Source organism: Euprymna scolopes, chromosome 43 (genome assembly GCF_053919585.1).
Source record: "Euprymna scolopes isolate OS-2025 chromosome 43, ASM5391958v1, whole genome shotgun sequence".
In the NCBI taxonomy this organism is placed as follows: domain Eukaryota; kingdom Metazoa; phylum Mollusca; class Cephalopoda; order Sepiida; family Sepiolidae; genus Euprymna; species Euprymna scolopes.
Window position 1 is genome coordinate 20,859,714 of NC_136524.1, and position 16,872 is coordinate 20,876,585.

A 16,872-nucleotide genomic window follows, 5' to 3' on the forward strand; every position below is an offset into this window, starting at 1 on the left:
GGGGCAATGTTGCCAGCTGGTTTGGCTGCCACATACCCAGCATTACAATCTTCAAAGGAAGAAAATTAAAAAAAAAAAAAAAAGCAAGAGAAGACTGGATAAGGCATTCACTATCACATAACATGAGGCACTTGACACAGCTACTATGCAACTTTGTAACCTACTGTAAATATTATTATCATTATAAATATTATTGATGCTGCTGTGTTACACTAGTGTTGGGACGATTACACAGAATCAGGAATCATTGGAACATTGGTGTATCGGAATCGGTATCAGAATCGGAAAAATTTGTGCTTATTTCCTGATGCAAAAACGATTCTTTTAATCTTTTTTATTTGATTTCATTTAAAGCAAAATCTTCTATTGCTGGTAATAATGATAAAATAATGTTTATTGATTTTAAACTACCAGTAAAACTAAAATCGATAGATATTTTTACATTTAGGAAAACATCTGCACATTTAACATGTTTTTTTTTTTTTTACAACAATCAAGGAAAAATACCAACTCTATAGAGTTAAATATTTAGAAATTTATAAAAAATCAATATCAGTATTATATTGGAATCTTCAAAAATATTGGAACCGTCCCAATCCTTTTAAAAATTTATAACTTGATATAACTAAAACTTTGCAAATTTTTCCTCTTAAATTTTTTGTATCTAACTTATTTTAAGTTTTTTCAGACAAATTTGAGTTTAGGTGGGAGAACCTTGTAAAGGGTAAAAAGAATAATGTGCCCATGTTACTTACCATGTTGCCTATAATATATATATATATATATATATATATATATATATATATATATATATATGAAATACACTTTTTGTTGCTATCAACCCATTTCTTGAAGTCTTGGTTTTTGTTAAAACAGTATGTATATATATTCCAAAATTTATAATGATCCATTCATTAAGCTAGAATATTACCCTGTATATAGATGTACATATATCTAACTTTATATGGAGAGAAATGATATAATTTAAAAAAAAATTAAATTATCATCCCTCTTACTGTCTGTAAGATCGGTAAACTGACTGCTGATCTTATTTGAGGGGGATAGCCCACAATATTATCAGAACTCACAAAATTTTGGCCATGGTGCTTTCACACTTGTGCTTGAATTGAGAAAAGTAAAAGAATCACGTGCTCATGTTACTCACCCTGTTCCCCATATATATATATATATATATATATATATATATGAAGAGCATAATGTGGTGTCCCACAAATAAATAAAAACGGATGATATGGGAAAAATGGGATACGATGTGTCGAAAGATACAAGGGAAAAAAAAAAACAGATTTGATATTTCCGAAGCGCTTTTCAACCAAAGAGAGTCGGTTGAAAAGCGCTTCGGGAATATCAAATCTGTTTTTTTTTCCCTTGTATCTTTCGACACATCGCATAACATTTTCCCCATATCATCCGTTTTATATATATATATATATATATATATATATATATATATATATATATATAATTATTTCCACAGCCTAAAGAACGCCACAGCCCTGTGGAAATAATTATATATAATCTCTCACATTCTGAAAATCTATATATATATCTAGAAAAGTGAACGTGTCCGTGTGTCTACATTTTCCTACGCAATAACTGTCAATTTTACGTCTACAGACTCGAAATTTGATATACAGGGTACTGATATTTGGGAAAATCTTTGTAATCCGTTTTCGGCCAGAAATTTGGCTGTTAAGGGGTCAAAGTTCAACGATTTAACCTCTGAGAACATTACCAAACTCCTCCGACGATTTTGGGTCTAAACACTTGAAACGTTAGATATAGGTTCCTTGGACATGGATCTAATAACGTGATTTGAGCCCAAAACAATAAATAAATGTTAAGGAGTCATAATAGGGGTCAAAGTTAAAAAAATTGACCACGTTTTTTTGCTCAACATACACCTACAAACATCCGGGCAACGCCGGGCTGAAATACTAGTTATATATTGATTTAAAGGTTAAGAGGGGTTTTTGAGGCATGAAAAACGATGTTACTTTTTGTATTTAATATTTTTATTGTTATTTTTTATATTTCAAGCGGACCTCTGCTCTTGGTCACAAAAAAGTATCCAAATTAAAAAAAAGAAAAAGAAAGCCGTTGAAAAAACTGGAAATTTGTAGTGTGGACGGCGTTCATTCCTAGCAATTATGTTCAAAAAAGTTCACATGGATTATTTTAGCCGTTTGTGGAAGAAGATTGGAAAAATCGAAACTTTTAATGGTATCAGAATCCATATTGGAATCAGAAAACTTTTTACCTATTTTCTGATGCCAAAAACCATGCTTTTAATTGTCTTTTATATTTGGGTTTTCTTTAAAGCAAAATCTTCCACTGATGGTAGTCATGATAATATTATAAATATTTATTGATTTTTAAACTAACAATAAAACTAAAATCTATTTATCACCCCTTGTTGGTATGCATCTGTGTCTTAATTGATTGTGAAAGTAAATGTATACATATTTTAAAAGAATTTGGGAAATATTTGGTTTTCAGAAATTTTGGAAGAAAATTAAGTCAACTATATTTCAAAATACAGGCAATAATATTCTTACTCATACATGAGGATAAGATGTTAAAACAAATGAAAATACATCTTTTATTTTAGAAATTGATAAGTGCTATTATCAGTACCTACAAAATATATGTATTTTCATTTATTTATCTTTTAAGCAGATCATATCTTGAGGTGAGAATATTATTCTATATATTTAAAAATATAGTTGAATTAATTTCCTTTACAAAATCTCTGAAAATCAAACATTTGTCAATAGGCTTCCAGCTAGCACCATAAAGTGGCCTGTAGTGTAGAACATCGTAGTCCAAATTTTATGCTACATCGATTTAAATATACTTGACTTACATTTCTTACGAATTCTTTGAAAATCAAACATTTGTCAATAGACTTCAGGTCCTGATTCTTAGTGCTACTATAAAATGACCTGCAGTATAGAATGTCATGATTTTATGGCAATATTGTGAGTCTGCCTAATAGAATGCTATTGGACATCTTTTAAAATATAGTTGACTTGATTTCCTTCAAAAATTTCTGAAAATCAAACATTTGTCAATCTGTGTTATGAAATAACCTGCAATATGGAACATCACTGAAGTAATTTTACATTTTGTCATAATGTTCTTCTAGAGTGAGTCGATTTTTATTTTTGTACCAAACTGGAGTTCCTCTCTTTGAGTAGCTGGATTTTCCTCACATTAAACCTTGATCTTGTATCCAATTCTGCCCTCGTGAAGAGGCAAGTAAATATGGGTAAGATGTACTTGAAGAAACTTGGCCGTTACATCGGGGCTAAAACGGGAAAATAAAAAGTGAGATTAGTATTCTGAATATTACACATAATCCTAGTTACAAAACATGTTTCTCTTTGTAAAAAAAAAAAAAGAAAAATTTGCATGAAGTTCTTATTCAAAATTAAATTAATCCCAAGTGAATGCCTGGTATGTCTTTGCTATCTAAACAATACACAAAGCAATATATATTGATTAACGAATTACTCATAGGATTGTCTAACTCTTATTTCTATTGTTTTTATTGTTAAACAAAAGATATTTTTTTTAAGTCTTTTATTTTTATCTGTCTATCTATCTATCTATCTATCTATCTATCTATCTATATATATATATATATATATATATATATATATATATATATATATATATATATGTAAAATTTTAGTGAGTCAATGAAAGTAAAAAATTTTTGAAGTAAAATGTTTGAGTTTCATATCAAAGATTTTTATTTTTCTAAGTAAGACAAAGAATACATTAGAAATTTTATCTCCTTATCCTCGGATTTTACCATGTATTTTGGATGTGAACTTTTTATACCCTTTTCTTTAACTTCCCTTACTCTATGACTTTTAAATCAATCAACTTTTAATTATGATTTTACATGTCTCACTGACTTTAGCAAATAGACTGTATACCATTGTACCTATTTGCTAATATTTTCTCCTCTGAAGAGATGGTAGACATCGAAACCCTATAGGATAAGGAGTTAAATTTCTAATGTATTCTTTGTCTTACTTAGAAAAATAAAAATCTTTGATATGAAACTCAAACATTTCACTTCAAAATTTTTTTAATTCATTGAATCACTAAAATTTGATTTATATGCCCTATCTTGTATATCGGGTAATTCTTATTTAGATGGGATAATACTTATAGAACATTACTTCCAGTAATATTTGTAAATCTTATAATCACAGGTTTCCATACAAGCTGATTGTTGGATAATTTTATTCTGAAGCATATATATATATATACACATGTGTGTGTGTGGGTTGAGACAACCGGCATTTTGTAATCATATACTTGTAGCTAGATAGCTTTGCAAAATTTGCTACTTAAAATACTTCAAACAAACAAACAAACAAACAAAAATAAATGATAAAAATTTAATTCATAACTTTTTTGTAAACACAAAACAAAAACTTTCATATTTATTCATATAAAAAAGTAAACATTAATATTTGGGGAATTTTTTTATCGTTTAAATATTATTGTAAAGAAAAGAAAGAAGAAATTAATTTGCCTGAGCAATGGTCCGCGTGCGCGCGCGTGTTGGGGAGGTTAGCTTACAATTTAGAAATAGAAATGTAACTTATTGAAAATTAGGGACGATGAATATAATGAGTTGCCTACCTTACAACTCAAATGTTACACCTTTTCTGTATTAGTTTAAAAATGCAAGCGCATATATAAATTAGAAACTAAAACAACTTCACTAAACAATGCCTAAACAATACCTGATAGGTACAGCTAGTTATTTTATAAAATTCTTCATTAACAAAAACACCTGAAACTCTTCTTTCGATAAAAAGTGAAGTCGTATGATCGGATTTTTTTTATTTTCAAAATATCTATGCATTTCTTAATTTGTGAATTCATTTTTGCTTGAGACAGGAATGCCTTAATGAGCTATTTATTTTTTAATTTCTGTATTTTTCATAAGTGAAATGGGATAAAGTAAAATGCTGTATTTTATTTTATTTTTTTATGTTTTTACAATTTTCTTACTTAGTTCTAGCTGGGGATGGAGCATCCTACTGGATACCAAACATTCACCGATTACCTCAAACATTCCAAATGATAAGATTCAAACCGTCCCTATAAGTGCAATTGTTTGTATCTCTCTTTCACTTGATTCATCAAGTATATTTTCCAAGTAGTTTTTGAAATTCTTTTTTATGAGTTCAGTTGCTCCTATAATTACTGGAATGATGGAGATCTTCCTAAAATTCCAGTTTCTTTTCATTTCATACTTTCTTTTATGCATGTTAATGACTTTATAGGATATTATAATATCCTTGTTGCTTCTAAATTCAAGATGGTAGCGGTCTCATTTATTTTTATGTGATGCACACAGTGAGATCATACAACTACAAAAATTTTTTTTGATCCCTCTCCCTCAACAAAAGGAGAGTGTACCCGTAAATTCACCCTAGTCCATTTGTCTGTTCGTCTGTCCACACTTTTCTCAATAATTACACCTTGGAATTTTAAAAAAATTTGCTCAAACATTAAACATGATATGAGTAAAAATAACAGAACGGATTTTCTGGGAAAACTCCAGTTGCTCCTCTAGGGGTACCTTTCAGGTTAAAATGGCTAAAATTGACACTTTGTGCTTATTAAAAAAAATTGATGCCTTAGATTTTTATAAAACTTTCTGAAAAGTTATAACTGATTTCTATATAATTTTGTTTGTCTATACTTCGCAATAACTGTAGGGTGTGCTCCAGGGGCTAATAAAAACATTCCATTTTTGGGACTATTTGACCATATTTGTCCAAAAATTTCTGTGTATATTTATTTAGCAGCTTTGCATGGTGCTGAACTCCAATTTAAATATGTTAAGGCCTTGGGGACTTATGGGGCTAAAGGGGGGGGGCGTAAATGATGAACTTAGTAATTTATTTTTTTGCAGAACTCAAATTTACATATGTTAAGGCCTAAAACTGCACCGTTTGTTCATTTGCACCAGGATTTGATGTCCCCTGGAGACATTTGGAGCTATATGAGGAGGGGAGCGGGCCAAATGCTGAACTTATTCATTTTTTTTTTTTTGCCTTATTCACTGTGCATTCACAGTGTACCATGCATGCTTCACTTGTTTTTTTTTTTTATTATTGGAATTATTATTATATTTTGATTCGTTTCTTCAAAGGATAAAATTATTTTTCAGTAAGAAATCATGGACCTAAGGCTTTCATAAGTCATTTCTTCCAAAAAAAAAGTTTTTTTTTTTTTTTTCTTTTTGGCCAGGAAGAATCTAAAGTTAAAACTCTCCTGGATGAATATGAGTGTATCTCTAAGCATGCACACACACTCGGAATGATATGTGATATTTTCTTTTTCTTTCTTTCTTTTTTCTCACCTTTCCGTTGGCATTTGACTGGTCATTGTTCACAGGCACATTCCTTGATCCTCATTTGACTGATATTGTTCTTTTCTTATCAGCATGTGAGGTGAGGGGAAAATTGAGGGGGAGGAGGATGTTCATGTGTGTTTTTATATTTCATTTTCAGAGACAGAGAGACATAGATGGTAGATATGGAGGAAGAGGGATAATCACTCTTTACTAGTAGTTGTTTTATAAGAAGGAAATACAATTTTTATTTAGTTTTCTTCTAAAATTTATTTAAAATAAGTATCTTAATGTAATGGTGTTTTTTTTTTTTTAATATTTATCAAGGGGGGGGTAGATTTTTATTAGTATGTGAACGTAGAATATTACATTTATATCAAAATATAGAATCTGTACGGAATTTCAAGCAGCACTTTTTCTATAATCCATGACAATAGCTTGCTCTTCACTTCAGCCTAAAAAATACCTGATACAGCATAATCACATTGACACACCGGTTCTCACTGGATCACTGAAGTTAAGTAACGTTTAACCTGGTTAGTACTAAATGGGTGACCATTTGGGACTTCCAGGTGCTATATGTGCTCTCCGCTTATCCCGGCATTGTTTCCAGTCATCCTGGACTTCTCCTTGCCACTGGACCCAACCAGTGCCGATTTAGGAGAGACGTGTGGTTAGGGATTGCACAACTCTTGCCTCACAATCATATGCGCAGCTACCTCTCTTTGTCTTTTGAGACTGATCAGAGGCCTCGAGCTTGCTCTTGTTCTGTCAGCCATGATCAGGTAGAAGTTTTAAGTAATTTATAATTGCATTCTTAGTACTACCTGTACTGAGGATTGAACCTTCAACCTCCAGAAAACTGTCACTGATCATTGCTTAACATTTCATCAGTTACATCACATGTTCTTGAGAGAAGAAGTGCATGCTACCTCTGTAGATTAAATAAAGGGTCCTGTTCAAAATTATGTACAGATTATTGAGTTTGACAAAGATCCTTGAGTTCAACAAGATACATAAAGTCGGTGGTTACATTGGTTGAAAATTTGAAAACAACATCCAAGATGAGAACAGTAGTCCAAATAATTCAAATGATACAAATTATCAGTCCTCATCTAAAAAATTCCATAACAGAGGTGTTTTTATTTGCAATTAGCAGTACCTATATAAAAGCGAAAATATGTGTATGTTTGTATGTATGTGTGTTTGTGTGTCCGCTAAAAACTTTCGACAGACAGAACAAAAATTGACAAACTTGGTATCATATTGAAGCTCCATCCTTCGCCCGAAAAATATCGAAACATTGGCCAAAAACGTTAATTTTTTTCACCCTGAAATCAACAATTTTCTACAGGGGGGGGGGGTCAACAAAAACCGTCCTCTCATAGATTGGTTCTATGCATTTGTGTAAAAGTTCTATTTTTAAAATAAAAGAATTGATTTTTATCTAAAACTCTTAACGTATATTATTCATTTGTTTACTTGTGAAAACGTTCTCTTTACGGCCCGTAAGCTCACTCTATCGCTTTTGCTCTGTGTCTGTCTCTTTCCCTCTTTCTGTCTGTCTGTCTTTCTGTCTCTCTCTAAATATTTTTACCGAGAGAGAGAGAGAGAGAGGCAATTAATTCTGAGCGGCTAAGTAAGCACTTTATCTATGTTTCTGTCGGTTCGATACTGGGGTGGAATGCAAACAAAACACATATAAATCTCTCTCTCTCTCCCTCTCTCTCTCTCTCTCTCTCTAAAATTTAGGGAGAGAGAGAGAAGCAATTCCCAGTGGCTAAGTAAGCGTGTATCTGTACTTGAATAGCATTTTGATCATTCGTTTTAGTTTATAGGATTGTGTTCTGGTGTAAGCCAATGTGAGTAGTTGGAAGGTTTTCAGGGAGAATTTATTATTTTTTGAATCGGCAGACGGAAATTTAACGGCTGTGCTATGAGTTTATGAATCCGTTATGGAGGGTGAAACCACATTATCCATATCCTGTGTATAACGATCTATGATGTTTACTGGTGGCAGTGGTAGGACTTGAGTGATAGGGAGTAAAAATCGAGACTACTTCCTCTGTAGGTTAATGCGATAGTGATGCTCTAGCTCCTCAGATGTAATCTAAGATTTTATATAAACACGTGGATGTGTCAGAAAAGTCTTTATAAAGTTACATAAGATAGTGGCTAATAGGCTAGACATAAGAAATTTGTATGTGGCATCTGTTGTTGTAAACCTACTGTATTTTGGTCCAGAGGGGAATAAGTGCGCCTCTTTTATTATCTATTATATATATATATAAAAGGAACTGTGTCTGTGTGTGTGTCTGTGTACATTTTCCTATGCAATAACTCTGTCAATTTTTAGTCTACAGACTCGAAATTTGATTTAAAGGGTACTGAGATTTGGGAAAATCTTTGTAATCCGTTTTCGGCCAGAAATTTGGCTGTTAAGGGGTCGAAGTTCAACGATTTGACCTTTGAGAACTCTACCAAACTCCTCCGACAATTTTGGGTCTAAACGCTTGAAATTTTAGATATAGGTTCCTTGGACAGGGATCTAACTTAATAACTTGATTTGAGCCCAAAATAATAAATCTTAAGGGGTCATAATAGAGGTCAAAGTTAAAAAAAATTGACCATTTTTTTGTTTTGTTTTTTTGCTCAACACCTCTAAACACCCGGGCAACGCTGGGCTGAAATGCTAGTATATATATATATATATATATATATATATATATATATATATATATATATATATATATATATATATATGAGAGAGAGAGAGAGATGGAATAATTAGATATTTTTATTATGACATGCAAGTGTAAATTGTGCTAAATTTCATGTTTTATGGGATCACCATTAAAATATAAAGAAGGCCGCAACACTAATTATTCTTTGTATTATTTCTACAGATCTCCTGGTGGAAATGCTTGGTGTACTAGCCAGTTACAGTATTACAGTGAAAGAATTACGGATGCTTTTTGCATTATTAAAAGCAAAAGACGGTAAATGGGTAAGTCTATATTCTGAATTTTTAAAAACATCTTCCCAATTTTTGATATTTGTAAAATTTTATAAAACAAGAATAACAAATAGATATTTACCTTTGCCAAGGAGGTTATGTTTTTGGCTGTTTGTTGGTTTGTCAGTATGTTTATTTGTGTTCAGCCTATCGTTCACATCTTTGAACAGATTTAATTTGAGGGTATCTAGGTTAACGACAAGGTTATAAAAAAAAGTGAAAGTAACACTTTTGGTGAAAATTTTGGTTTTATTGATTGTAGATTCATTGTTGTATTGTAGTGAATGAAGTTCTGTGTCTGATTCTCTCAAGACCAAAATTGACAGAATTGCAACTTCCGATTTTTCCAAATTTGATGTAGGCATTTAATACTCTTTGATAACAGTAACCACCATGCATTATTCCATGAAATAACTTTGGTAATATTTCATACAATGTGAAGAATGCCCAATTGAAACTTTGACTAATCCTTACATTGTCAGGTGGAGATATGCAGTCTCAGGATTGACTTATGCTCTTTTTTCTTAATGATAAAAAAGGAGAAAGCAGATTTTAAAAAAAGTTCTTATAGCTATTCCTAACCAATGTTGGATTTTTCAAGAAGAAAGTCCACCTTCTTTTATCATGTCATGATCACCCAGATTATGTCTGCTGTAGATATTGTGATAGTATCTGTCCAGCGAAGGCTCATATGCATGTAGGTTGCACACTATTTGATATTAAAGCCACCTTCTCTTGTTATACAGTGGTACCCTGCACTGGTAGGTAGAGATCATGTCAACTAGTATGAATTTTGAGGGTATTTCATTAAGTGCATGTCAGGACAACCTGGCAAAGAATGGGGATAGACACAGTTGACCTACTAAATGAGCTAGTATTGTACGTCTTTTCAAATATACTTGACTTACATTTCTAATCATTTCTAAATCAAATATTTGTCAATAGACTTCAGGTCCTGATTCTTAGTTCTACCATGAAATGACCTGCAGCATAGAATGTCATGATTTTATGGCAATATTGTGAGTCTGCCTAATAAAATGTTATTATACATCTTTTCAAATATAGTTGATTTGATTTCCTTCAAAAATCTCTGAAAATCAAACATTTGTCAATCTGTGTCATGAAGTAGCTTGTAGTATGGAACATCATAGCAAAAAAAAAAAAAAAAAATAGGTTAGATGCAGGCGTCGGTTGCATGAAAAATGATCACATATTCAAAAAGTGGAACAGCGTTTTTGAGGAGTTTGCAGTAAAGAAGCAACCAGGCCACACAAGACATTGATCTAAACTGAATCCCCTCAAGACTGTCCATTCGTTGACCAATTTTTGATTAAGGAAATTAAATCAGAAATTAATTTTAGCTTATATTTTATAATGAAGAAATTTTCAGTCTCTCCTCTTTCCTGAACGAATCTTTCTCACCAATAAAACTTTTAAACTGCAAACAAATCTCCTTGTGTTTCCATGCATGAATTTTATTTAACTTGAGTTAACATAAAATCAAAAGCCACTGGACGATCCAACAATGCAGATCAAGGCCACACACAGGGGGAAGCAATGATGGAAACACCAATATCAGACCCTGAGATATATATATATATATATATATATATATATATATATATATATATATATATATATATATATATATATATATATATATATCAGGGTTCTATGGACAAATTTATCTTTAGTTGACCTTTGACAACTAAATATTTTCGTTTACTAGCCAAATACAAAAGTTACTAGCTAAACCCATGTGGTTTTTAGAATATGACATCAAACCCACATGATTTTTAGAATATGACATGTCCGTTCTGTGACGAGTATGTACATCATAAAGATTTTTCTGTATTTTTTTAATAAGTGTAATTCTAAATATACAACAAATTTTATGTTGATACTTGAAGGTATAAACATTCTAATTTCTTCAGATGTTTTTTTTAAACAGCCTTCGTTAAAAAAAAAAATAGTATATTGTTCTATTAAACTTTTATTGTTTAAATAATTTAACTTTATTCATTTTATATAAAAAAAAAAGTTGAAAAGATATTTTTCATTCAGTAGTGAGCTTTGAAAGATTGTCAGTGAAAGAAATGCAATCGGCAAAAGATAAACGTTTCATTATTTCTAATCGCCATTTTGAAAAATCGCTCTCAGATGCGACTGTTTCACTTGCAATGTAGAGCCCTATATATATATATGATGATTGCAACGTCTTGTCAGACGAGTGCCACTCCCTCAGACATTTAAAATCCATGAGCCCAAATGTCTGAGGGAGTATCTATACAAATATGATGTTACAGAGTCTTAGCTTTGTACGACAGCTAAGTCTCTCTCTCGGTTCAAAATGTTGAGATCCAGCAACAAGCAAGAGCAAGATAGCCAGCAACAAATTAAACTGCAGACCAGCTTAATGCGGGTACTGGTCTTCCGCTTTATGGTTTTTTAAATCAGAGATTTCCTTCTCCTAGAAAGGTTGCCTTCACCACGGCTTACGGGAGCCCTCTCTACCCCAATACACATATACACACACACAAATATACACGGTGCTAGTTGGCCGTTGACCCAGAAAAAGAGTTCATTCGCCCTTTGGAAGGTCTTGTTTTTAATCCTTCAGGGAGACTAGCCGCCCTCCTCACCAAACAAGTCTGGTGGGGGAACCAGTTTAGTCGCCGGTGACCCGACCATGAGGCAGGTAGTACTGGGTTACATGGTACCAGTAGCATATGACATGACCTGATATATATATATATTGATTGATTGTTGGAGAGCTATTGGCTACACATTAGCAAACGTGTTTCAATGACCCCCTAGCAGGGAAAATCACCTCATCAGGCCAAAAACCATCCACGAAACTTTCAATAAAGACCATCGCTTTATATTAAAGTCAACTTTACAGGGTTGAACCATTCTAAAAAGAAAGAGGGGTACTAACAACCTATATCAAAACAAATATAACCTATTCACAAAATAATGTTAGGTTTTTCAAGGTATAATTCTGAAGCAGATTTATTATAAGTTTGCATTAAATTTTCTAGCTCCAACCATTATAATTATAATTGTTTTCCATTTGTTTTGTTAATACGGATTTTTAGAACTATTACTCCAATATCAGAGCAATTCATAAATTTAACTAAGGTTTTTTTTCCACTTAAAATCGAGATATAAATATATACATATATTACTAAACTATAAATTTAGCGCTATTTCTCTATATAATACAAAAGTACCGACATATATGCAAACAAACGTGAAAATTTATATATATATACAACTTACTCTTATAATATGGTTAAGTATATTAGTAACTAAGTCTAATTATATAATTCACGGTAAAAATTTCACTAAAAATTATTTTTATAAAATTTAATAGATTCTTCGTTAAAAATTTAGCGTTTAAAATAGATTTGGCGTTTAAAATAAATAAGTAAGTAAATAAGATTTAGCTAGTATATAAGTGAAATTGTCTCTATGTGTGTCTGTGTGTGTACATTTCCCTACCAAAGTACTCTGTCAATTTTCGATCTACAGACTCGAGATTTGACATAAGGGGTATTAAGATTTGGGAAAATCTTTTTAATCAGTTTTCGGCCAGAAATTTGGCTGTCAAGGGATTAGTTCAATGATTTGACCTTTGAAAACTCTACCAAACTCTTCCACCAATTTTGGGTCTAAACACTTGAAATTTTAAATTTGGACATGGGTCAAACTTTTTAACTTGATTTGAGAGCAAAGCAATGAATGTTAAGGGGTCAAAATTGGTGTCAAAGTTTAAAAATATTTTACCTCTGCAGTCTCTACCAAATTACTCAGCGAATTTCTATCCTAAACATTTCAAATTTTACATAAAGGGTATTCAGAGATAAGGCAGGCTTTTTAATCGGTTTAGGTAAAAAATTTGAGCTGTCAAGTGGTTAAAGTTCAAAAGATTTGACCTTTGCGGTCTCTAGCAAACTATTCAACCAATTTTTGATTTAAACATTTGAAATTTTACATAACAGGTATTCAGACATGCGGCAAGCATTTTAATCAGTTTGGGGGCGAAAATTTCACTGTCAAAGATCAAAGTTGAAAGGGTTCACCTTTGCAGATTCTACTAAACTCCTCCGATAATTTTTGGGTTTAAACACTTAAAATTTTAAATGTAGGTAACTTAGACATGGGTCAAACTTTTTATTTTAATTTGAGACCAAAACAAATGTTAAAGGGTCAAAATTGGGTTCAAAGTTTAAAAAAGTTACCTCTGCGGTCTCTATCAAATTACTCAGAAAATTTCTGGTCTAAACATTTTTAAAATTTTACATAAAGGGTATTCACACATAGGACAAGTTATGATCAGTACATAGGGCCTGAGTAAATCCGGGCTGAACTGCTAGTATATATATATATATATATATATATATATATATATATATATATATATTTAATTGGTTTGTGTTTTTTGATTACTCATCAGCAATAACCCAGGTGCAGCAAGTACGTATTTGTTGCGAAACGCATGTGCACCCCTTCATGTAACTTGTACAACGTTTGTTTGTTTTAACAACTTGTTTTGTTAATGAAATGTTACACTGCTAGTTGGACGAGAAGTTGAACACTGCCTACTTTTATGTTGCATCAGTAATATTCAGGAAGTGTAAGGAAAATTGCAGTGATTGCGAAAATAACTTCAGAAACGTGCACGTATCGACTTGATTTTTTTTCCTTAATGATAAAAGGAGGGAGAAAGCAATGGAAATTAAAATAACTTAAAAATGTCATATCATTGAATATAAATAATCTATTTTATTCATTCTATCTCTTGATGCATCTCATTAATTAATAATCTCTTTTAGCTTTTAATAAAAATATATATATATATAAATGGTATAAAAACATTGTAGACATCATTTACCAACCACGCGGTTCTATGGCCTGGTGGTTGGAGCTACTATCAACTAGATGGCTTTTGGCTCGATCCCTGGTTTGGGATGGGTGCTGGTCTAGCCCTACTGAAAAGCTGTGGTACAGTGAAAAAACTGTTGATGACTATATTGCATAGTACTTGCATAATTATTGTTTCCTTGATGTTAATCTAATGAAAATCCAGTCATTATATATAGTGCTCAATAACAGGTAGAGCTGTATTTTAGTATAATAATTATTATTTCACTCACTAGGACTTTTCACACAAGTCATCATCAGAGGTTGCTCACTGATAACAACTAGTGATGTTCCCTGGAGTTTGAGTGACAACAAGTTTCCCCAGATGTCTAGTAATCCTCACCTCTTTCAACAACCTTTGCAAATACATTTGTGGTTTTTTTTGGGTTTTTTTTTACATAGGCATCACCACTTATCAAGGCCAAGAGGCCACTCAAGGATAAGGGTTAAAGAGTGTGCAGTAGACATTGGACAATATAGTAATCATTAGTAATGAAAATTTGGTAAATTTGATAACTTATATAGAACGGCTCATCAAGAACTTATTTACGTTAGACTTGAACACAACCATATTGTAGTCAGCCGGAAAGCAGGAAAACGGAAGACAATTCCACAGGCGTGCAGTTCTAAGAAAGTTATCGCAACAGTCGCTTGCTGTTGATTTTTTGCTGGCGATGACCATTGGTCTTCACTGGAATTTGGGTGGCAATAAGCCTCTTCAACGTACCAAACCCCTCCGCACCTATCCAGTGAAGGTCTGGTAAGTGCTTTCACTCCCCGGTCTTTCCATCCTCAAAAATGTTTATTGTTGTTATTATTATAAGTGCTTTCTGTACAAGCTGCAGAATATTCACTAACATAGCTGAGTCTCATCAAAACTTTACAATCACAGGTGCTCACTTGGTTTATATTTATGTTTGTACAATCACAAATGTTGTCTATCCATCTTTTATTTTTATTTTTTTTAATTTATACGATATTATTGCCTACATATCTGCATACTTGCAGCTAAAACATGTATGCACATTGGTAGGCAATAATGTCTGCATATATAAAAAATAACTTTATATATATAATAGTATCAAAATATATCTGGGGGGGCGGTGAGAAGTAAGCTTGGTTTCAAATGTATGAGAGTCATTTCCATTGGTCTAAATGATGAGTATGTGAAATTCTTATTTTATATTTTGGAGAGGGCAGGAAGGAAAGAGTAAGCTAAACTAATAGAGAAATAAAGTACTTATACAAGCCAGTAGTGTTTTGTATTCGTCCACCACAAAAGTTAAACTCAATAATATCTGATAATAATCAAGGCAGAAGTTTTCACTTTTAATATAGACACAAAAATATTCCATTATCATAAAAACAAAACAAAAAGTTTTGTTTACTTAACAATTAGATTTATCTTTTATCGATTAGTTTTGTATTTTTCTTTTTGATTAGTTTTCTCTGTATCTTATCGATTAGATTTGTCTGTATCTTGTCGATTAGTTTTGTCTTTATCTTGTCGATTATTTTTTTCTGTATCTTGTAGATTATCTTTTTCTGTATCTTGGAGATTGTATTTTTTCTGAATCTTGGAGATTGTATTTTTTCTGAATCTTGGAGATTGTATTTTTTTTTATATCTTGGAGATTGTATTTTTTTCTATATCTCGGAGATTGTATTTTTTTCTATATCTCGGAGATTGTATTTTTTTCTATATCTTGGAGATTGTATTTTTTTCTATATCTTGGAGATTGTATTTTTTTCTATATCTTGGAGATTGTATTTTTTTCTATATCTTGGAGATTGTATTTTTTTCTATATCTTGGAGATTGTATTTTTTTCTATATCTTGGAGATTGTATTTTTTTCTATATCTTGGAGATTGTATTTTTTTCTATATCTTGGAGATTGTATTTTTTTCTATATCTTGGAGATTGTATTTTTTTCTATATCTTGGAGATTGTATTTTTTTCTATATCTTGGAGATTGTATTTTTTTCTATATCTTGGAGATTGTATTTTTTTCTATATCTTGGAGATTGTATTTTTTTCTATATCTTGGAGATTGTATTTTTTTCTATATCTTGGAGATTGTATTTTTTTCTATATCTTGGAGATTGTATTTTTTTCTATATCTTGATGATTGTATTTTTTTCTATATCTTGGAGATTGTATTTTTTTCTATATCTTGGAGATTGTATTTTTTTCTATATCTTGGAGATTGTATTTTTTTCTATATCTTGGAGATTGTATTTTTTCTGTATCTTGGAGATTGTATTTTTTTCTGTATCTTGGAGATTGTATTTTTTTCTGTATCTTGGAGATTGTATTTTTTCTGTATCTTGGAGATTGTATTTTTTCTGTTTCCTGTGAGATTGTATTTTTTTCTATATCTTGTAGATTGTATTTTTTTTCTGTATCTTGTAGATTGTATTTTTTTTCTGTATCTTGTAGATTGTATTTTTTTTCTGTATCTTGTAGATTGTATTTTTTTTCTGTATCTTGTAGATTGTATTTTTTTTCTGTATCTTG

General features: G+C 31.4%; 1 protein-coding gene across 8 annotated transcripts in view; it reads left to right on the top strand.

The window, feature by feature from the left end:
* The window catches only part of LOC145268225 (neurobeachin-like), a 607,546-nt gene that overhangs the window by 199,197 nt on the left and 391,477 nt on the right, over nt 1-16,872 (top strand). For all 8 annotated transcript variants that reach the window (XM_080123533.1, XM_080123540.1, XM_080123535.1 and 5 more), the window contains exon 4: nt 9,319-9,419. In XM_080123533.1, coding sequence (XP_079979659.1) covers nt 9,319-9,419 — 101 coding nt within the window. The remainder of the gene's footprint in view (nt 1-9,318; nt 9,420-16,872) is intronic.